The sequence below is a fragment of the Crinia signifera genome, chromosome 1 (genome assembly GCF_055691185.1).
Source record: "Crinia signifera chromosome 1, ASM5569118v1, whole genome shotgun sequence".
Lineage (NCBI taxonomy): Eukaryota > Metazoa > Chordata > Amphibia > Anura > Myobatrachidae > Crinia > Crinia signifera.
This window is the reverse complement of record NC_139217.1, coordinates 291,298,776-291,322,819: the sequence shown is the minus strand read 5'-3', so window position 1 is coordinate 291,322,819 and position 24,044 is coordinate 291,298,776. Positions and strand designations below refer to the sequence as shown.

Genomic DNA, 24,044 nt, shown 5'->3' with positions numbered 1-24,044 from the left:
TCCAGCTAATTGAATCAGTCCAGCCTCGCCAATTGACTATGCCCATAACATTTTTGAAAGCTGTAGGTAACATTGAAGCCCACAGGAAGCAAGGCAGAGAGGGCACCTGTCAGAAAGTGTGTTTGGAAAGGTTGTTTCTTATCAGTAGATCTAAATGGGATTTATTTTCTCTGGATAACCATTTGCACATGTGAATCCTGGGTGAGTCAAACTTTTATCCCCCGCCCCTAGGAGAAGCAATTAACATGTAGTAGGCCTACTTTCAAATTGCATAGTGTGTAGCTAGCTTTAGGGTTCAGGAGGATTGGGATTGAGTATCACTACTGTAGTGAATTTCTTCTGAGGTACAAACCAACAAAAGAAAAGCAACAGGATTTATTCAAAATAGCAATAAATATTCCTACAAAATGTACATCACTTAATGAAAATCAGATATACTATACATTTAATGAGCATATATAGTGAAAAGTCTTCTGGCAATTTTTTGCCTGCCATTTCCCTCTCTTTTGAACTGAGACACAGTTCCTCCCCTTCCTTGACCTATGTTGTGGACTTCTTCTCCAATTGGTGAATACAGCCTTCTGCCCGGTACTCCATTCCCATTTGCCATTGGTTACTCGGTCACTGAGGCCTATAAAAAAAAAAATTTGCAGTTTTGCATTTGCTGTAATCTTATTGTCTTCTGTATATTAATAGTGTGGAATAATATGGAAGATGGACTTGGCTTCAGTACATTTTTTTCAATGTTCAAATGTAGGTCTAGTATTTCATTCCTTTCAACATAAAAATGTTTGCAATTAAGGAAATGAGGCACCAAAAATGACAAGCATGAGTGTTTGCAAGTGTCCAGCAGATTAAAGTTAAAATTACTAATGTTCTTAATATGTAAGCAGCCTGAACCACACCTAGGAGCTGATGTAGTGAGTAATATGCCAATTTATGTATTATGCGTTATAGTTTGGGTCTTCTACACACCCACGTGGCTGTAAGTGTGTACACCAGTGAAAGGATCCCACTTAAATTATATACATACATGGGCTGTTCATACTGAAGGCCGCAGTCCCGAATCAGGCACCAGAAAAAATATTGGCGGCCCCTATATGACACATGGTCGCCCTGTCATCCAGCCCAGCCCACCTACTGCTTGCTGCCCATGTAGAGGTATAGATAACCACTAACGCACCTTCTAGGATGTGTATCTATGTAAGATGCTCTGATTAAAGAGTTCACAGATGATAATGACAATCTGCAGCAATTTTTCTAATATTTAAAAGTAAATAAAAGTTACATAGAAAACATCCCCTTTCCTGAAAGTACTTCCCAGGTCTAGCACTCATTACTTGGCTGGTAGTGGCAAAATCAGGGAAGAATGTAAATAGCTGTTATGCCAGACCATGGGGAAGGTGTACTGGAATAGATAGAAGTAATGGTCCAATTCATTGACATTCTTTTTTTCTAGTTATTGTGGATTTTGTATTTTAAAACAAGAAGGAAGCAAGATAAACAGTTGGTGCTGCAGTTCCGAGTAGGCAAAAGAGATAGCAATTAGCCCAGTTTCTTCCTCTACCACATATACATTAAGCGTCGGATTCCCGGGTCATTTTCGTCCTATCCGACAGTAACTAGGCACTAGGTCAAATTGACAAAAGGTTGTCACAAACAAATTGTCGACATGGAAATGTTCAACACAGGAAAAAGTTGACATGATTTTTTTTTTTAAACCGACTTGTTCTTACTTCAGAACCCAAGTAGGCATAGAGTTAGATTATGATTGTGTGCCGAGCGCAGCGGTTCATGGGTCTGATGTATCAAGCTTCAAAAAGTGATAAAATGGAGAGTGATAATCAGCCAGCCAATCAGCTCCTGCCTATTATTTTTCAAACCCAGCCTGTGACATGACAGGTGGGAGCTGATTGGCTGGCTGTTTATCACTCTCCATTTTTTTCACTTTTGAAGCTTGATACATCTGGCTCCATGGGAGAGGACACGGTACCCTTATTGGGTGATATGTCGACAGAAAAAAATGGTGAAAACCTGTATCGACCTTTCCCTGTGTTGATCTTGTGCATGTGTCAACCTTTTGTCACTGTCAACCTAGTGGAGTTTGACCATTTTTAGGTGTTGACTTAATCACTGTCGCCCATTAGTGGTCGACCTAGTGACTGATGACCTAGACATTGTCTACCATTTATCCCAGAACCTTCCACCCCTACTGAGGCTGTTTTGATCATATGGCCCAGAGATCCCACACTGTTATGAGCACACAGCCAGTCTGACAAAGCAAGGTGCTGGTTATTACTCCTGCTGAGACCCCATGCTTAGGTGAGAGCTGTTAACACTGCAACTTTATTGACTTTACTGTAATTTATTGTGGCCACATAATTCACTTTTATACATTGATGTGAATGTTTTATGGCAGGTTTAGCCATTTTTTTCTGTTTTATTTACCATTGCAATGCATATGATTTTAGGTAATAAAGTGTGATAGATCATCAGATATATCATTTAAATTATTGCCACATTGGAGCTCTTTGTAATTTTTCTGAATAGTTAATTAAAAAATCTTCGCAGATAGAGTTCTCTGAAACTTTAGCTGATGACTGGATTAGATGATAATGATGATTTAATGATTTATTTCATTATGCAGGTTCACAACTAGGTCCAGACTAGACCCAGGGATACAGGGGAAATCCCCAGTGGGCCCCACTGCCTGATGTCTCCATCCGTTACTCAGATACATGGTCTCAATTGGCTTTCTAAGCCTCTGTGTGGGCTGGTCTCACCCGATGGTAACTGGCCACACCCATTATCCATGAGCACCAACCACTGCTTTCCCCCAGTGGGCTCTTCATGCCCATGTCCGACACTGTTCATAACCACCACTTTCCAAAATATGGAATGAGGATGAATTGTGCAAAATTGTTGTTGCCAGGCAATGATAAATTGTGAAACAATTGGTCTTGCCCTAATTTCCTCCCAAATACCATGCACACCAGTGAAAAGTACATTATTCATAAGGGAAACAAGTATACTGATAGTCAGTATTATTCCAGCCACAACCATTCAAGGGTGTTTTAGGTGAGATTAGCATATGCCCAGTGTCAGACTGAGGCATAAAGGGCCCATAAGGGAAATGCAGTGGTAGAGGCCCATGATCATGGTGTGGCCAACCTCTATATCGTGTGTGAGCATGACTGTATCCTTTTATAAATATATATGGCAATACTCATATAGATGGAGCAACCACCGGAAAGGGGGGGGGCATGCACGAGACGCTCGCGTGCCCCTTTCCGATGGAAACCCTCTGTCACACGCTGTAGCTCCCCTGATGCCCCCAGCAGCTGCCCCCAATTTTTCCCTAACCCTGCCCGACTCCCTGAAGCAGAGAAGGGCAGGAATTCTGTTCCTCACCGCAGAGTGACAGGGATGCCTGAGTGTGTGAGACACTTGTGTTTCCCCCGTCAGATGGTGCGCCTCTCTGCCGGCAATCGTCAGGTAAGGAAATCTAGCGATTCCCAGTTCTGGCTGAGAGGCGCACCATCTGTAGTTCACACAAGATAATGTCCCTTATTAATAACAGCAATACACTGTAGTGAATACACTTTAGTCCTAGGCAGTATAATATAACATATGCATCATGTATAATTGATTTGCACAGTGTAGAACCTGGTCCCTAGAGGAGAAGGTGGGCCAATGGGCAGTTGGGCTCACCAGAAATTCCCCTGTACACATGTGGGCCAGTCCAACATTGCGGATAAGCCCCACTTTAGTAAGTTTGACATGTTTCCATTAATCTAAGAGAATATCATTCCATTTGTATTTGTCTGGGACATTGTCAGCTCTATATAAGGTTCTAATGTTAGAAGTAGTTATATAGACCCATCTGTCTACAAAGAAGCTCTTATCTGCTGTATTATGGCAAGTAGACTTCAGCCTTCACTTCACCTGTACTGTTCCTTATGAAATGCTAATATTTGTAGATATTTATCAGTTTAATGATTATTAGAGACAGATAACGTGTTGTTTTATATGAATATATTAATAAATACTTGCCTATCCAAAATGGCTTTCTGCCGCTGAAGTTCCACAGCCAGTCCATCTGCTCCTTACTGGAAATGTCTACAAGAGTGGCTCGGTGTCTGTATAGAGTTACAAACAATATAAATAAGCGCAACATATTAAGGCTATGTACATATTTCAGATGTTAGAAAACATTCATATACAGTACAGTTATATTTACCATATTCCAATTAGTATAAGAGATATTACATTCTGCACAACTGTGCTTATACAGAAGATGTACTGTATGCACACTTTCCACTTAGTTACATCGTTATATAGGAGTTAAGGCTGAATAAAGACATGCGACCATCAAGTTCAACCTTCGTTATTAAAGCGCATGATCAATTTGCTACATCCCTTATATAAACTGAAATCGGATTTAATTATATACAGATTATGATTGTTATTTGTACCCCTGAATGTTTTTGCCCAATAGATGATTGTCCAACCTTATTGAATGAATTTATTGTCTCAGCCGACACCAGGGCCGGTGCTAGGGTGTCCGGCGCCCTCCTGCAAACCATACATTTTTCGCCCTTTCACATTGCCATTGCAACAAGCTGCAACCCGATTGTGGGAGTGTATGCAACATGCGATCCTATGGAGGATCTTGGGTGCATGTACATGTATGCATACACCATCTCAGTGCTTGGGTGCATGCACTGAGCATGCACTGAGATGCATACACCATCTCAGTGCCATCTTCTACCATCTCCTTTTTCTCTCCCCTCCTTTCCCCCTCAGTCACGAGTGCTGCACATACTTTTTGTACAGCTTTCGGATCGCATCGCACACACATTGCATGCATGCTGTGCGATGCGATCTAGCCCATAACGTATGCGATTTGTTATGGGCTAGATCGCATCGCACAGCATGCATGCAATGTGTGTGCGATGCGATCCGAAAGCTGTACAAAAAGTATGTGCAGCACTCGTGACTGAGGGGGAAAGGAGGGGAGAGAAAAAGGAGATGGTAGAAGAGGGGAGGAGATAGAGGGGGCGGAGTGTTGAGGACTGGCAGTGGCACTGGCACAGCACACTGAGAAGAGGGAAGGAAGGGGAGGCGGCGCTGCTGCCTGTTCGTCATTTGATTGACAGCTGACAGGCGCAGGGAGCAGAGGCAGAACTCTAGGAGGCAATGGAGTCATCTGCCACCGGGCTCCTGCTCCCAAGGGGGCACCTCTCTTCCCCTTGGAAGTTTAAATCCGTTATTTAAAGTCCAACTATATTGTTTTTATGGCTGAGTTTTGAAATATTTATGTGTTCTCCGATCTGTCTGTCTATCTATCTATCTATCTATCTATCTATCTATCTATCTATCTATCTATCTAGAAATATATATTTTATATAGGGGTGTGTGTGTGTGGGGGGCACTAATATATATCTTGCCTCCGGGCAACTGGAACGAACTTACGCCACTGGCAGGGAGCAATGGGTAGGGGGCGGATCCGGACATGACATGTCATCCAGGCATTCACAGACAGCGCTACATGCCTCAGTGCAAGTGTACGTGAGGAAGAGGGGGCAGGTCGCAGGAGGAGGACAGTGTGTGCGTGGTGCAGGGAGCTGCTCAGCCTCTCCATACTGCCGCCCGCTGTCAGACAGCCGCTGCGGGCGGTGTGCAGGAGGCAGTGACAGTGGGGCTGAGGCAGCTTTAGCAGAGCAGGGAGGGAGACAGCGCCTTTTCAGCATGGCGCCTCCCTGCTTTGCAGGAGCTGCTGAGTGGGTAGCGCCGGCCCTGGCCGACACCACCTCTCCAGGAAGAGAGTTCCACAATTTTACTGCCCTGACCGTAAAATAGTTTTTTCTTTTAAGGTTACAAAATCTTCTCTCCTCTAGTCTAAACTCATGCCCACATGTTCTTCCTCAAATTAAAAAGGGTACCTGACAATTCGTTATATTGGCCCCTGATATATTTGTACATGTTAGGCATGTCTTTAATTAAATGTCTCTTTTCTAGGGTAAACATTCCCAATGTTTCCAATCTGTCTTCATGATTTAATTTCTCCAAACCTTTTATTAGCTTTGTTGCTGTTCTTTGAACTTTGTCCAGTGCAGGGCCCAGAATTATACTCCATATTCAAGGTGCAGTCTGACCAATGCTTTATAAAGTGGCATAATTACATTTGCGTCCAGGGCCGCCGACAGGAGGGTGCTGTGGGTACACCAGTCACGGGCCCTGCCTCTCTGATGGCCCGGGCCACTCATTCTGCCCACCGCACCAGATTGGAACTCTACTACGATCCGATCTGTGACACAGCAGCTGCAGCCGCAGCCATGGGAACCCTTTTGCAAAGCAGGACAGCTGCAGCCTTCCAGCATAATATCCACAGAAAGCTTACAAGCTTTAAACTTGCAAACTTTGTTTTATGTTTATCGTGTGGTACCAAGGGGGGTGCAGATTATTGGCTGGGGGGGCAGACTAGAAATCAGTACGGGCCCCAAAATTTCTAACGGCAGCCTTGTTTGTGTCCCTAGTTTCCATACCTCTTTTTATACAGGCGAGTATCCTATTGGCCTTCACAAGTGCCCACATGCACACTTTGCACAACTTACACCCAGGTCCTATGTGTATTCATGGTAAGATACTACTCATCAGTATTTGTGTTTAGGTCCAGCTCTACATAGCCCTCACTGAACTCACTGTCTAGAATATGTGCAATGTGAGAACGCCCAAAAGGGCCACTTCATACCTGATCTCATGGCTGCAAATTAGCAGTGCCAGCGATCAGTCAAGCCCACTGCCCTGCTCCAGTTAAATCCGACCTTGCGAATTAATGGGCTCACCCATGCGAATATGTCCGAAATCCTTCATAACAGGCTCACTATCTAATGATTTTTACATAGGACACAAGACATTGCACGACACTGCAGTCGTCACGTAGCCTAAGACTTACTTGGCGCTGCAATGAAAAACAGGCACATATGGACTGATGCTGACGTCACAAACCCTCCACTAAGCTGTCTTGGCATGCCAGCGTGTTGCCCAGCACTGCCAGATTTTTTTCTAGGCATGTCTAGCATTTTTTTTAGCACTCCCGCCTACTTCCTGTCTATCGCCTTGCAAATGGCGTGCGAATAATAAAAGTAGCAGGAGTACATCGCAGGATGGACTTGTGCATGCGTACTTTGGGCCGTACGCATGCGCAGTGTATTGATAATCACAGCCATGCGATTAGGCGCACATTTACCTCTGCATCAGCAGCACAAGGTCATTTTTCCTAAGTGGACTCCTATGTGTTCAGCTTGTAAAGAGCCTTATTATTTTTTTTGTTCAAATTTTCTTCTTTTATAACTACTATTTCCGATTTGTTAAATATATTTATTGGCATAATACATATTATTATTAGAGATGTGCGGCGGGCACTTTTTCGGGTTTTGGTTTTGGATCTGGATCTCCCTTCGTGTTTTGGATCTGGATTGGTTTTGGCAAAACCACCCTTGCGGGTTTTGGTTTTGGTTTTGGATCTGGATTTATTTGGAAAAATGCTAAAAATTGCTAAAATAATAGTTTTCAGGCCTGTTTTTGCCCCTAAAGTGTTATTAAGCTCAATAACATTAGTTTCCACTCATTTCTAGTCAATTTTGATCACCTCACAGCTCACAAAATCGTTTTCATTTACTGTAGTAGGGCCAAAAGGTTATCCTGAGGTAGCTGGATGTCTAGGCTAGGCGACAGCAGTGGGCATCACATACAGGTGGACCTTACACTTCCAACCTGGCACATGTTAGAAGCAGAGCAGCACTGCAGGGGCAGATAGGGTGGCAGTTGAAATTGTCCTTGTAGCTGCGCTCCTCTGTTAGAAGAACCTCCACACAAGTACCAAGAGCCCAATGTGGATTGATTTTGCAGTTTGGCATGTGCAGCCAAGGAACAGTGGGCAAAAAAGGGGGAGTGTGCCGGCGCTGTCTGCTTCAATAAGGTATACTCAACGGTTTTGAAAAAGTATAAATTTATTTTACCAAATTAATCTAAACATTTTATATAAAACACAACTGTGTATGCATACATCAACACTAAAAATATGGGAAAGATAAAAACAAGAGAATCACTTGAAGCTGTGGAATAGCACTGCTGTGGTTTTTTTTTGGGGTGTATAGCAATATTGCACAATGAAAAGTCTATGACTCCATATTAGGAAATAATGTTACCATCCTTATTGTTGTTTGTCTGGATGTAGAATGATCCGAGAAGGGTGACTCCAAAATGTCCTTGCCTTGGTGATGAAAGGCTCCCTATTTGGCGATGTCCTCTTATTGGGCTGGAATTAGGGATAAGGCGTCTATCCCAGATGAGAGTCCAGTTAGGAATGAGGCTCTTGGTCGTCGTCGGGAGTAGGACAGGTCACTTGTAGAATGGATGGAGGGTCCAATAGTGGAATATTAACAGGCTCAACGCGTTTCCCCAGCTGTATCAGTGGCCGGCTTCCTCAGGAGCAAGGAACAGTGGGCGTTTGGTGCAGCATTGACTGTGTCTGCAAGTTAGTATCTGTTTGTATCAGTTTAATATCTAATAAGACCACTATCTGGCGTGAGGTCAAGTGGTTTCTGGATGCTGGGAACAGTTGCCTGCTTATCAAGCTTGAACAGACTGGATAGGCGTGCATTCCACCACTTCACCACTTGACGTGTGTTCCTCCCGAAGCCACGCGCTTGGTCTAGTACGCTGACCATCAGCAGCTGTTGGGCCTTCTTCTTCCCAACCAACCATCCATCAATCCATCCATCATATCCCAATGATATGACCAATTCATGATTGTTCCTCCCAAAGCCAGGCACTCGGTCTAGGAATGGATAAGACCATGGATGTGCCTGAGGACATTTTTTCATCCATTATGGATGAGGTGGAGAGCGAATCACCCATCTCCCCACCATTCATCCATCAGATGCCCAAAAAGTCTTTCTTGCTCCGAAGAGCCAAAAAAGACGCAAAAAGATGAGGAAGGAAATGATTGGCTGTGGCCCCCCCACCCAATAAATATATATATAATAATTAGAGGAATGGCGAAGACCACGGATGTCTCTGAGGACATATTGTCATTCATAATGGATGATGATGGAGAGCGAATCACCCATCTCCCCACCATTCATCCATCAGATGCCCAAAAAGTCTTTCTTGCTCCGAAGAGCCAAAAAAGACGCAAAAAGATGAGGAAGGAAATGATTGGCTGTGGCCCCCCCACCCAATAAATATATATATAATAATTAGAGGAATGGCGAAGACCACGGATGTCTCTGAGGACATATTGTCATCCATAATGGATGATGATGGAGAGTGAATCACCCATCTCCCCACCATTCATCCATCAGATGGCCAAATATTTACTCTTGCTCCGAAGAGCCAAAAGACACCAAAAGACGAGGTAGAAAAAGATTGGCTGGGGCCCTCCCACCCAGCCCGACATCCGGGACATCCCATCCAATAAATATATATGATAATTAGAGGAATGGCGAAGACCATGGATGTCTCTGCTCCAAAGAACCAAAAGGCACCAAAAGACGAGGTAGGGCCCTACCACCCAGCCTGACATTTACATGTCCGATTGTACAAAACAGAAAGAAAAATGACCAAGCCATAGTACAGAAATGCAACAGAAAAATCTACCAAATGATCAGTCTCCCAGGAAAAGGATCTGCAATGGAACCTCTGCAGAGAGTACAACTTACTCCACGCCCAAAAAGCAAAAGGTGATGAAGTCTTCAGAAAAGTCTTCCGAAAAGAAAAGTGAGGAAACCAGGGTGAAACGTCGATTAAGTGCAAAATCACCAACTGCTTTCCAACGTATCGACCAAAGTCCTGTAAAAAAGAGTCCTGCAAAAAATTCTGTACAAGAGTCCTACGAAAGACTCACCACAAAAGGAAAGCAAAGCGCTTGTCAATTCAAGTCAAAAAAATAAAAGGCGAGAATATGTAAAAGATATATTTAGTATCTGTTTGTATCACTTTAAAATCTAATAAGACCCCTATCTGGCCTGATTTTCTGATTAATTATTAATTGATAATATAATAAACTGATGGGTGTACTGGGGAACATTTCCAGTCGCCTCTTCATTTATCACCTAATTGGTGGAGGGGAGGGTGGTTGTTGCTTATTAATAAAGTTGTTGCTTATTAATACTCAGACTATTGGGAGGGAGCTCCCATTACAGTAAAATCACTTAAGTTATTGAGAACTGTTTGTAAGGTATGAATCGCTTGTCATCGCTTACTGTAGTGCAAGATGTGTTTTTTTTTGTATTGGTCACAATGATCCTACTATTAGATAGTGATGTTTAGTGCTGCAAAAGTTTGTTATTTATGTATTACATCCTCTAAAGATTAATCCGCCTCTGCTTGCAGTAAATAAGTGAGCCCCTGGACAGTGGTCACTGCAGCCCCTGCGTGGGAGCACTGCAGCACCTAGTTAGTTAAATGACTTGAGTCTACAACACAGGGCAGTGAGGGCACAGGACAGGTCACGGAGCACAGCACAGGGCAGTGAGGGCACAGGGCAGGTCACGGAGCACAGCACAGGGCAGTGAGGGCACATGGCAGGTCACGGAGCACAGCACAGCAGGGAGCACATGGCACGGAGCACAGCACAGGGCACACGGAGCTTCCCAACCACCCTCTTCCCTCTCCAAGAGTGAAGATGGCGGGGCGCGCGTGCGTCTTTTATAAGATCCCGCGAGAATCCGACAGTGCGATTATGACGTGTGGGCTCGTTATCGGATCCCCGTTATTCTGATCTGTCGGATCTCGGGTATCAGGACCCGCTCATCTCGAGTTAGTATCTGTTTGTATCAGTTTAAAATCTAATAAGACCCCTATCTGACCTGATTTTCTGATTAGTGATTAATTAATTATCAATTGCTATAATAAACTGATCGGTGAACTCTGGGAACATTTCCAGTCGCCTCTTCATTTATCACCTAATTGGTGGAGGGGAGGGGGGTAGTTGGTGGCAGATGAACAAATTCCTCCACCTCTCTAGGACCCCAGGTTTGGAGATCTAGTCCACCCTAGACTGTGGTGTTTGTGAGGTCAATGAGTCTGCGACATCTGTCACCCAATTTACCGCTAAGGTTAATTTGTTTGGTATGGCTGGCTAGAGCCAAAAAAAGATGAAAAAAGAAGAAGAAAAACATTTGCTGGGGCCCTCCGACCCAGCCATCCATCCGGGACATCCCATCCAAAAAGAAGTACGATAATAATAGTTAGGGTGAGTTCATGGATGTCCCCGATGACATCATTGAATCTATAATAGATGAGGTGGCGAGATAAATCGCCCATCTCCCCACCATTCATCCATCAAAGATTTTAAAATTAATGACGCTCCAAAGAGCCCACAAAACGACGCAGAAAGAGGTGCAAGATGACATTGTCCTTGGGCCCTCCCACCCACCCTTATGTTGAATACAGGACATGCACAGTTTAACAAACCAATCATTTCAGCGACAGGGACTGCAGCGGGAGGGACTGTCAACTGTGGCTGAAATGATTGGTTTGTTTGGGCCCCCACGAAAAATAAAAGGCAATGGGCATTGCACAAACTGGCTTTACAAGAGGTCATCCTCAGCGTCAGATTCCTCAGCCTCATCCTCTTCTTGACACACAATTAATTCGTCGTCGCTGGAATCAACCAATACAGGAGGACTGTGTGCAGTAGGAGGACGTAAGTGTTGGCGAAGGAGGTCCAGTTCGTGGAATTTGAAATTCATTTTTATGAAGAGCATCTTCTCCACGTTTTGTGGAAGTAACCTCCTACGCCGATCGCTAACAAGGTTCCCAGCTGCGCTGAAGACTCTCTCAGAATAGACACTGGAGGGTGGACAACTTAAATAAAGCAAAGCCAGTTTGTGCAAAGGATGCCACATTGCCTTTTTTTCCTGCCAGTAATGGAATGGACAGTCTGACATACCTATATTGATGCTATCAGCAAAGTAGTCATCCACCATTCTTTCAATGGTGATAGCATCATAGTCTGTGGCAGTCGACGTGTCCATGATGCTAGGAAGCTCCTTCAGTCCGGACCAGATGTCAAATAGATTTCCGGACTGAATAGCAGTCGGTCTTCTAGGAAAATTGAGCTTTTTCCTCGCAACCCCTGTGGTAGAAATTGAAGGAGAAGTTGTGCGCCTGCCACGTTCCGCTTCAGCTGACAATTTTTGGACCAAGAGGTCTTTGCACCTCTGCAGATTTGTTCCCATTGGTAACAAAGACACGATGTAAGACTTAAACCTAGGATCCAGCATTGTCCCCAAAATGTAAAGATCTGATTGTAAGACATCCGCGACCCTTGGATCGTTGCAAAGGGAACTAATGGCGTGATCCACTAGCCCAACATATCTAGCAGAATCAGTGTACTTCAACTCCTCCTTCAATTTCTCCAACTGCTTCTGCAAAAGACCTATCAAGGGAATGACCTGGCTCAAGCTGGCAGTGTCAGAACTAACTTCGCGTGTAGCAGCCTCAAAGGGCTGCAGGATCTTGCACACCACGGAAATTATTCTCCACTGAGCTTGGCTCAGGTGCATTCCCGTTCCTCTCCCTATGTCATAGGTCGAGGTGTAGCATTGGATGGCCTTTTGCTGCTCCTCCATCCGCTGAAGCATATAGAGGGTGGAATTCCACCTCGTGACCACCTCTTGCTTCAGCTGATGGCAGGGCAAATTTAGCTTTTCTTGCAAGTCTTGCAATCTCCTGCACGCACTTGCAGAATGGCGAAAATGTCCACAAATTTTCCTAACAACGGACAACATCTCTTGAACACCCCTGTCCTTTTTCAAGAAATGGTGCACCACCAAATTTACTGTGTGAGCAAAACATGGGACATGTTGGAATTCGCCCACATGTAATGCACTCACAATATTGGTGGCATTGTCGGATACCACAAATCCCGAGGAGAGTCCAAGTGGGGTAAGCCATTGCGCAATGACTTCCCGTAGTTTTTCTAGGAGGTTTTCCGCTGTGTGCCTTTTACTGAAACCGGTGATACACAGTGTAGCCTGCCTCTGAATAGCAATGGGAGATGATGTTGCTGCTGCTGCTGTTGGTGCTGCTGCTGAAGGCAATACATCCACCCAGTGAGCAGTCACAGACATGTAGTCTTTTGTTTGCCCTGTTCCGCTTGTCCACATATCCGTGGTTAAGTGGACAGTGGGTACAGAGGCATTTTTAAGGACAGTAACAACGCTTTTTTTAATGTCCGTGTACAGCCTGGGTATTGCCTTCCTGGAGAAGTGGAACCTAGATGGAATTTGGTAACGGGGACACAGGATCTCTAGCAACTGGGTAAAACCCACAGAATTAATTGCGGATACTGGACGCACGTCTATTACCAACATAGTTGTTATGGCGTCAGTAATACGCTGTGCAACGGGGTGACTGCTGGCATACTTCATCCCCCTTTCAAAGGATTGACTTACAGTCAGTTGCTTGGCTAAGTGATCAGGACTAGCATTCCTGGTCCCTTTCCTTGAAGCAGCAGCAGCAGCAGCAGCAGAAGCAACAGGTGTACCTGATAAGGATGCTTCTGAGGAATCCAGGATAGGAGAGGATTCAGTCAGGATCATGACATTGGGTGCAGGACTACTTCCCAATCCCATAATCTCTGAGGATGGGGATGATGCAGTTGTTTGAGGAGATTGCAGGACCTTGGATTTAACAGAGAAAGGGGAGCAGGACGGTGACGCTGGGCGGGCTGCTACATGTTTGTTCACAGTTTCTTTTGACAAAAACTTCTGATGGATGCGCTGCAAATGCCGTAACAGTGAGGAGGTCCCAAGGTGCTGCACGTCCTTACCTCTACTTACAATAGCTTTGCAAACGCTACACACGGCTTGACAGTTGTTGTCCGGATTTGGGTAGAAATAATTCCATACATACGAGGTGGATTTTTTGGTCTTTTGCCCTGGCATGACAATGGGCTTTTCCACACCCCGGACAACAACTGTCTCCGTCGGTGCCTTAAAACAAACAACATCATCCCCAACATCGTCATCATCCGCATCCCTCTGTGTGCCAGCTTCACCAACAGAATCCACATCCAATTCCTCAGAAGCATCCTCAATAACCAGGTCAAAATCTTGACTGGGGATGCTCTTGCACACACTTGCAGAGGGCATGCAAATGGTGGAATGAACCTCCTCTTCACAAACAGTATTTGAAAGGTCCGGCTCACATATGGCATCCACGGACACACTTAGACTCTCCTCTGGGATTTGTGACATTTGTGAACTCGCCTTTGTCTTAAAAACTTTCATTCTTTTTTTTGTAGTAGCAGAAGGGCTACCATCATTCTTCTGAGACGCTGTACCATCAGTCAGAAACAAAGGCCAAGGCCGTAGCCTTTCCTTCCCACTGCGTGTGGTGAACGGCATATTGCCAATTTTATTTTTCTCCGCACGTGACTTAATTTTTTTTTTATGGACCATTGTAAAATTTGATTTCTGCTTTGCTTTTACATGGCCTCTAGGCCTTTGACCATCGGCCTTGCCATCATGAATCTGACTGGTGGTAGCAGCTTCAGAAGTTCTATCAGGTTGCTGATCTCCCACTATTTCCTCCTCCATCATCCTCCCCCCAAAAAAATTTTTTAATACTTTTTTTTATTTTTCTGATTTTTTACACTGGACACAGCCTGTGACACTGGACACTGCCCCTGGTCACTGGACACTGCAGCACGACACAGCCCGTTACACAGGATATATGTCGTCACACTGGACACTGGATTTATGTCGTCACACTGGACACTGGATATATGTCGTCACACTGGACACAGAATATATGTCGTCACACTGGACACAGGATATATGTCGTCACACTGGACACAGGATATGTCGTCACACTGGACACAGGATATGTCGTCAGTCGTCACACAGGACAGGACACAGGATATATGTCGTGAGTGACTTGTGACACTGGATAAGATATAGGCCGTCACACTGGACACAGCCCCTTGTATTAATGCTGCCCCTGTACACAGTGTACTACTCAGCAGCACTGCAGCCCCTGCGTGTGAGCACTGCAGCACGACACAGGATATATGTCGTCACACTGGACACAGGATATATGTCGTCACACTGGACACAGGATATATGTCGTCACACTGGACACAGGATATATGTCGTCACACTGGACACAGGATATATGTCGTCACACTGGACACTGGATATATGTCGTCACACTGGACACAGGATATATGTCGTCACACTGGACAATGGATATATGTCGTCAGTCGTCACACAGGACAGGACACAGGATATATGTCGTGAGTGACTTGTGACACTGGACAATGGATAAGATATAGGCCGTCACACTGGACACAGCCCCTTGTATTAATGCTGCCCCTGTACACAGTGTACTACTCAGCAGCACTGCAGCCCCTGTGTGTGAGCACTGCAGCACTGAGTTAGTTAGTTAAATCACAAAAAAAACAAAGGGTTCAGGGCTAAACACAGGGCTTAGGGCTAAATAAATCACATCAGGGCACGGGCCACAGGACAGCCCCTGGACAGTGGACACTGCAGCCCCTGCGTGTGAGCACTGCAGCACGACACAGGATATATGTCTTCACACTGGACACAGGATATATGTCGTCACACTGGACACAGGATATGTCGTCAGTCGTCACACAGGACAGGACACAGGATATATGTCGTGAGTGACTTGTGACACTGGATAAGATATAGGCCTTCACACTGGACACAGCCCCTTGTATTAATGCTGCCCCTGTACACAGTGTACTACTCAGCAGCACTGCAGCCCCTGCGTGTGAGCACTGCAGCACGACACAGGATATATGTCGTCACACTGGACACAGGATATGTCGTCAGTCGTCACACAGGACAGGACACAGGATATATGTCGTGAGTGACTTGTGACACTGGACAATGGATAAGATATAGGCCGTCACACTGGACACAGCCCCTTGTATTAATGCTGCCCCTGTACACAGTGTACTACTCAGCAGCACTGCAGCCCCTGTGTGTGAGCACTGCAGCACTGAGTTAGTTAAATCACACAAAAAAAACACAGGGTTCAGGGCTAAATAAAATAAATCACAACACAGGGCTTAGGGCTAAATAAATCACATCAGGGCACGGGCCACAGGACAGCCCCTGGACAGTGGACACTGCAGCCCCTGCGTGTGAGCACTGCAGCACGACACAGGATATATGTCTTCACACTGGACACAGGATATATGTCGTCACACTGGACACAGGATATGTCGTCAGTCGTCACACAGGACAGGACACAGGATATATGTCGTGAGTGACTTGTGACACTGGATAAGATATAGGCCGTCACACTGGACACAGCCCCTTGTATTAATGCTGCCCCTGTACACAGTGTACTACTCAGCAGCACTGCAGCCCCTGCGTGTGAGCACTGCAGCACGACACAGGATATATGTCGTCACACTGGACACAGGATATGTCGTCAGTCGTCACACAGGACAGGACACAGGATATATGTCGTGAGTGACTTGTGACACTGGACAATGGATAAGATATAGGCCGTCACACTGGACACAGCCCCTTGTATTAATGCTGCCCCTGTACACAGTGTACTACTCAGCAGCACTGCAGTCCCTGTGTGTGAGCACTGCAGCACTGAGTTAGTTAAATCACAAAAAAAAAACACAGGGTTCAGGGCTAAATAAAATAAATCACAACACAGGGCTTAGGGCTAAATAAATCACATCAGGGCACGGGCCACAGGACAGCCCCTGGACAGTGGACACTGCAGCCCCTGCGTGTGAGCACTGCAGCACCTAGTTAGTTAAATCACACTACAGGGCTCAGGCCACAAGTCTACAACACAGGGCACAGCACAGCACGGAGCACATGGCACGGAGCACAGCACAGGGCAGTGAGGGCAGGTCACGGAGCACAGCACGGAGCACATGGCACGGAGCACAGCACAGGGCAGTGAGGGCACAGGTCAGGTCACGGAGCACATGGCACAGAGCACAGCACGGAGCACACGGAGCTTCCCAACCACCCTCTTCCCTCTCCAAGATTAGAGTGAAGATGGCGGGCGCGCGTGCGTCTTTTATAAGATCCCGCTCCCGCGAGAATCCGACAGCGCGATGATGACGTTCGGCCTCGTTATTGGTCCGGAATTCAGGCGGGAACACCCGAGCCGGCTCGGATCTGGCCCGGATCCCCGATATTCGGATCTGTCGGATCTCGGGGATCCGGACCCGCTCATCTCTAATTATTATACACACCATTTTGATTCCATATATATATTGCCTTTATTATTTGGAATAATAATGTTAATAAAGTAATTACCATGTAATACAATGCATGGCCTATATACCATATTTATCAACATTAATATAGATATACATACTTTTTCTTATCTTTTGTACAATATAGGACAGATTGCGTTAATGTAAGTGTAGGAAACATCATAAATGTGATCTATAGAGAATGGCAATGTTTGAGCATTGCAGAGGAGTACAGGATTATTCCATTCCAAGTAATACAGAAAACACTAAAATGTTCTTACTGTTCTCGACATATTCGGGCTGCGGTGATCCATGTGGCCTTCTGCTCAGTGATGTGCCTGTAGCAGCTGCTGTCATGTGGAGTCCAGCCAAATGGACATTTTCTTGCCTGAAACATATACAATTTATAATTGATAGAAGAATGGCTTCCTTCCAGGAAATGGGCTCAACCACCTCATTGTGAGTTCAGCTTAATAACTGAGCTTATGTGAAACCACAATGTAGAAAATGGCTCTAATATGGCCAGGACTGTGTTCAGCCGTAAATTCTGCTCCAGGACTCTGGATAATAATTACAAGAACTCATGCACCAAAAATGTGACAACTATGGAAGTAGAATAATTGGAACCTCTCTAAGGCCCTTATTCAAATCTGATTTCAGTACATTTTTTTGGGGGAAAATGGGCAAAACCATGTGCACTGCAGGTGGGGAAGATGTAACATGTGCAGTGAGAGTTAAATTTGGGTGAGGTGTGTTGAAACTGAAATATAAATTGCAGTGTAAAAATAATGCACCCAGTATATACCCTGCACAGAAACAAAATAACTCATACAAATCTAACTCTCTCTGCACATGTTACATCTGCCCCACCTGCATGGTTTTACCCATTTTCCAAACAAATTTGTACTGCAATCAGATCTGAATAAAGGCCTAAGTAACAACATCATGGGGGGAATTTAATAGGATGAGAGATTCATAAAGTGAGAGATTTGGTAAGAAATCTCCATTTTTTTTAAAGTGGCAATCATTTACACTGCAAAACCAGTTTGATTTTGAAGTGTAAATGATTGCCGCTTTAAAAAAACTGGAGATTTCTTACCAAATCTCTCACTTTCTGAAACTCTCACCCTATTAAATTTCACCCTATATATCTAGTTTTTGAGTTGTTCCTTACATGTTATTAGTTTTTATTTGATTCATTCATCCAAAACATTTTAAATATTGGGTGCAATGTAATGTGGTGGGAGAATCAGAAAGTGAGACATTTGGTAAGAAATCTCAAGGTTTTTTTAAAGCGGCAATCATTTACACTGCAAAATCAGTGTAAATGATTGCCGCTTTAAAAAAACTGGATATTTCTTACCAAATCTCTCACTTTCTGATTCTCTCACCCTATTACATTGCACCAATTATGTGCATAACAGAAACACAGCTTAAAGGGTTGTTCCTACAGGTCGAGTATCCCGTATCCGAATATCCGTTAAATATCCAGAAAGTGAAAAAAAAATTTTTTTTGATAAAAACTCACTGGGGACATTTGTAACAGCATCACTGGGGACATGATATGTAACTGGCACTATATATGTGCAAGACAATGATTGCTTGGCATTCAAATTCAGTGCTGAGATAGTACACACATTTTGTTTCAAGTTTTGAAACCTTGTTTTTTGAACAAATAAAATATATTTGTGTGTATTTTATGTGGTAATAAAATATATTTGTGTGTATATTATGTGTTTATACAGCATACATGCAAGATACTTCAAAATACATCATTGAAATATTAAAATATTCCGAAATACGGAATAATCCGTTATCCAAAATTCTCCTGGTCCCGAGCATTTTGGATAAGGGATACTCAACCTGTATTAAGAAAAAAAATGTTCTCAGCAAATGCCTTAAGTAGCAAGTTGGAAGGAATGAAAGAATATATAAAACCTTTTAAAAATAGGACACCACTTTAATCCAAACCTACACTCTCAAACTGCATTAATGCATTTCATTATCACACACCATACAATAAGTAAGGCACAGTATACAGAGCCTTATTCAGAGATGTACATTAAGGCACATATCCTGATTCTACGATGTTGTCCAAAAGCTGGGCTTGCTGAACCAGTGGCTGCGTCTTTGGAATTAGTTTCACTGATTCCAACAGAATGATTTCACTGGACAATCTGCATAACCTGAGGGTTACTTATATGGCCATGTAGATACTGATGATCCAATGCTTCATCTTTGGATGCAGTAGTGGATCAAAGAAGCGAGCAGGAGGCGTCTATTTACATGAGTTGCCTCCTGTCTCTTTTACATAATGTAGCACAGCCTTAGTGTCCACCTCTGAATCAGCCCCATAGCGAATTGTTCAAACGGGGCAATTGAGAAGTATTCATAGATAAGGTAGTTATAATATCTACTCTTAAGTTCACCTACCACCATTCAGCAATATTTACGCATTTAATGGCATTTAAAGGAAAATATATTTATTTTTTATTAGCTGTTTATATAGTCTAGAAATTATTAAATCGCTTCTTTTTTTTTAATTTTCCAAATTTAATTTTTGTTGTTTTATGTTAAATTTATTTTGTCAGTATGCAAGGGAGAGAATACATCACGTATATAGGTGTAAAATATTGATGTTATACTTTTTAGAGAGATAATAGATTATTACATAATGCACCGTATCTAATGCATAATATACATGAATGTGACATTACATTTGAATGACAGGTCCAATTTGAAACTTTTATAATATAAGAAAGTGAGCAGCAACATAGTACAATAAAACCAGTATAAAGCTGACAGATTCCTTATACAATTTTGAAAGGTTTAATACTTGGTTAAGTAACTCCTGACTATCAACACAAATAATATGATGTAGTAAGAAACCAGTACCTTGGCTGAAGTTAACCAGGGATCCCATGTTACACCATTACACTGGAAAAGCTTTTGGGTTTTATCATCAAAATGCAGGAGACCTTTCAAATCCGCAGTACATTTCTTAGGAAAGGGAATAGTTTTCGGTACTTGTGAGTTATCTGGACGCCCGATTTTTTGATTGTATGCCTTAAGTTAAGGCATACAATCAGATGCGATGCGATGCGATATCGCATCGCATCGCATCGCATCGCATGCGACCATCGGATGCGATGACCCGATTTTTCCATAGGAATCAATGTTAAAATGATTCCTATGGAAAAAGGGGTCCTTTTCATACCCCTACTATCCAAGTGGGCATGGAGTTGGATATAAACCTGTGGCGAGCGTAGCGAGCCACCGAGCCCGAAGCGTGGCGAGCGAAGCGAGCCCCGCAAGGGGACGGTATTCCGTGTCCCCTCGCGGGGCTCGCTACGCTCGCCACGCTTCGGGCTCGGTGGCTCGCTACGCTCGCCACAGGTTTATATCCAACTCCATGCCCACTTGGATAGTAGGGGTATGAAAAGGACCCCTTTTTCCCATTGAATTCCATGTTAAAATGGACTCAGTCCATTTTAACATTGATTCCTATGGAAAAATCGGGTCATCGCATCGCATCGCATCGCATCGCATCCGATGGTCGCATGCGATGCGATGCGATGTGCCCGATCCGACCCGATTTTGAAATCGGGCGTCCGGATAACTCACATGTACCTAGTTTTCTTCTAGAAATACATAATTGCAAACATTATACATGAAGAGAAATAATACCACTTAAAGCATCTCCAAATTTAATGCTAGGTACACACCAGAACGATCACGATCATGAGCAGATCATGAGCAGATCGTGAGAAGATTGTAGGATCTGTTGGAGCACACGATCTGCATACGATCTGATCAGTACCCAGCATGAATGGATCTTTTACAGATCCTGACTGCAGCAGGAAGGATCTCCAAAACGACCAAACGAATAGCAGGGACGCGCATCGGATTGGAATCTAAAACATGCCAAAACATGTCCAATTTACATACAATCGGTCAAGAATGCATCAAAATTGGAGGAATTGAGGCCAAATTGTTCTGGTGTGTACCCTACATTAGTCCGACAGAATGATATGAACTAAAACTGTTAAAATGTAGTTTGCTTTAATTAATCTTAAAAATGACTTAAACAATAAACAGTGCTAAAAACCCAAAACACATTGGGGGTTTTTAGACCTGATTGCACAACTTCAAATTTGCAGCACAAGAGATTATCGATAGATTGTGCTTGCATAAGGATCCTAGAACGCAAGCTGACTGACAGAAAGACGGCGTTTGTGGTTGGGGTGTGTTCAAACTGAAATCTATATTGCAGCATAAACATAAAGCTGTCCAACATCTGTGGGGTACATACAAAAGCAGCCAGTATTTACCCTGCAGAGAAACAATATACATGTATTTGCTCCCCTTTCATAGCAATATGGGTGCCAATTTAGACCCGTTCATTACGGGCCCAATTCGCTCCCATCCCCAATGGTTGGGGTTTGCGTATGCATAAACCATGGGAACGAATGGCTTGGGTGAGTTTCACACTCTGAGCGTCCCCATAAAAATATTGGCCATTTCCCTGTAGACACAGGCGTGGCAATGTCTGCTTGGGGCAAACAGCTGACATCACATGACATCAGTGTCCGTCCTGAATTTGGAGGACAGCGGGCGCTAGAAAAGCCAGTCTAGGCTGACTTTTCTTAGCGAAGGCAGCAAAAATTATTCAATGGTGAGCGATCATCGAATGATTTCTCCTCCTTGCGGTGGCTTGCGAGGGAATCTGTCAGCGCACACATCCTGTTGCATGTTAGAGAGCCTGGCGACGGGCTGCATTTACCTGTCCGCTAGGCTGCGAACATATGCAGCTTAGAGAACAGGTCTGAATTAGGCCCTTAGTTTGTTCCAGACAAAAAATGACTTTCTTTTTTTGCTATACTAAATCTGGCCCATAATCTTTTATAAGGGAAGTTATCTACACCTATGATGGTAGGCACACTCATTTACTAAAAAGGTATGCAGACCCCATTTTTTTAGCTCAAAATTTAAAAACATAATAAGCATAAATATAATAACAAAGTAAGGCCCATAATTAGTAGTAATGTTGGGAAAGGCACACACACCCTTTCTAGTAGCTTTGCAAAATGAAGGTATAAGGTAAATGGCTTACAGTTTACAAAAAAGCCATCAACACGGTGCTATCGCCTGGTAAAATAGACAGGCAAGACAATTTTTACTAAGCCATATATTTGGCCTATGACCAAAATGGCCTTAGTCAAAATCGCTCATAGACTTAGTCAAAATCCCCCATGGGCTTAACCAGAATAGGCTTATTCAAAATTGCACTGTCTGTACGACGGTAGATTTAGTCACGTGGCATACAAGGGGTTATTCTGGTTGATTCACAGCCTTGCAAGCAGAGGCGTACCTAGATATTCGTGGGCCCCATAGCAAAAGTTTGTAAGGGCCCCATATTTAGAAACTGATGGTGATAAATGTATGTAAAACATATTACTTAGACAGCAAAGATGGGCCCCCTTCAGCTCTGGGCCCCATAGCAGCTGCACCCCTTGTAGTTACGCCCTTGCTTGCGAGTCCACCAAATCCCACCCGGTGAATGCCGGGCCGCCCACTCCCTCGCAGCAGGTGTTCGCACGCACTGGCTGCGAATGGATGTTTAACATAAACATCCATTTGTAGGCTGCGGGGGAAAACACACATCATTCGATGGTCAATGACCACCGAATGATATGGAAGGCACACACATATCTAAGGTTGCTTTGAGGTAACCTTAGATGTGTGTGGGCATTCTAAAGGAAGTCAGCTGCCCGCCCTCGGCACCCAAAGCACCGGGCGATATCCATGGGAACACCCATGAAACGCTGGGCATTCCCATGGTCAAATCCCCCCCATGCTGTACCTCACCTGCAATTTTGAGTGCGTGCACCTGGTGAACAGTTTATTCGCCAAGGCAGTTTACTTACTAGATTATACTAATGTGTATATCAGCTTGTCTGTGTGAGTACACGTGTCTACATGCATATGAATCACTCAACACCTTGTTATTTACTACTGTTATTTACTACTGTGCATCCATCTTCATTAATACTTACACTTCCATCCATCCCATACTCAGCTAAAATGCTCTGTCTTAAAAAGGAATCTCATCTCTGTCCAGATGCCTCAATCAATTTCCAAAGTTGGGACATATGCCCAAGACACTCCCACAAGATGCATCTGTTCAGCGGGTCTGCATGCTCGCCCTCCACAAATGCCCATATGAAGTGAAGATACCTCCATCTAAGGTATGACCCACACTAAGCTAATGTCTCATGCTGACACGTCATGTTATTAAAGCCCTACGATTAGCTGCAAATCCATTTGAAACCGCTTACCATTCAGTGATTTTACCAGTCTGTGCAGTCAGTGCACAGCCCAGGAGCCACGATAGAGACAGGCAGATTAGGGGCAGAGCTGACGTCACACACCCTCCCTGAAAACACCACACATCCTCCCTGAATTCGCAGCCATGCAATCAGGTCTGAATAAACCCAATAGTTCCATACCTGGCTTGAGGCAGATGTATCAGAGGTCCCCACAGCTCTATCTGACTGTAGAAATTCCATAGTGTGCGGGGGAGCTCTCAGCCTCTGCTGCCGATGGCTTGTTGCTGCTAGTTTGGTTGTTTTGGTTGAGTTGCGTGATGGTCTTTCTTCTTCCACTCGAAGAGACATCATACCATGATACTGTAAAAAATGCATAAATAATGCTTCATTTATAATTAAGCTACATTATTTATGATGTGAAAATATATACACAT

At 44.0% G+C, this 24,044-nt stretch overlaps 1 protein-coding gene across 4 annotated transcripts in view; it reads right to left on the bottom strand.

Moving 5' to 3' along the window:
- Positions 1–356: 356 nt before the first annotated feature.
- FREM1 (FRAS1 related extracellular matrix 1) overlaps positions 357–24,044 on the bottom strand; it is a 232,723-nt gene continuing 209,035 nt past the window's right edge. For all 4 annotated transcript variants that reach the window (XM_083185856.1, XM_083185865.1, XM_083185875.1 and 1 more), the window contains 4 exons: positions 23,791–23,970; positions 17,563–17,669; positions 4,054–4,139; positions 357–631 (listed from right to left, as the gene is read on the bottom strand). In XM_083185856.1, the coding sequence (XP_083041982.1) occupies positions 438–631; positions 4,054–4,139; positions 17,563–17,669; positions 23,791–23,970 (567 nt within the window). In that variant the 3' untranslated portion in view covers positions 357–437. The remainder of the gene's footprint in view (positions 632–4,053; positions 4,140–17,562; positions 17,670–23,790; positions 23,971–24,044) is intronic.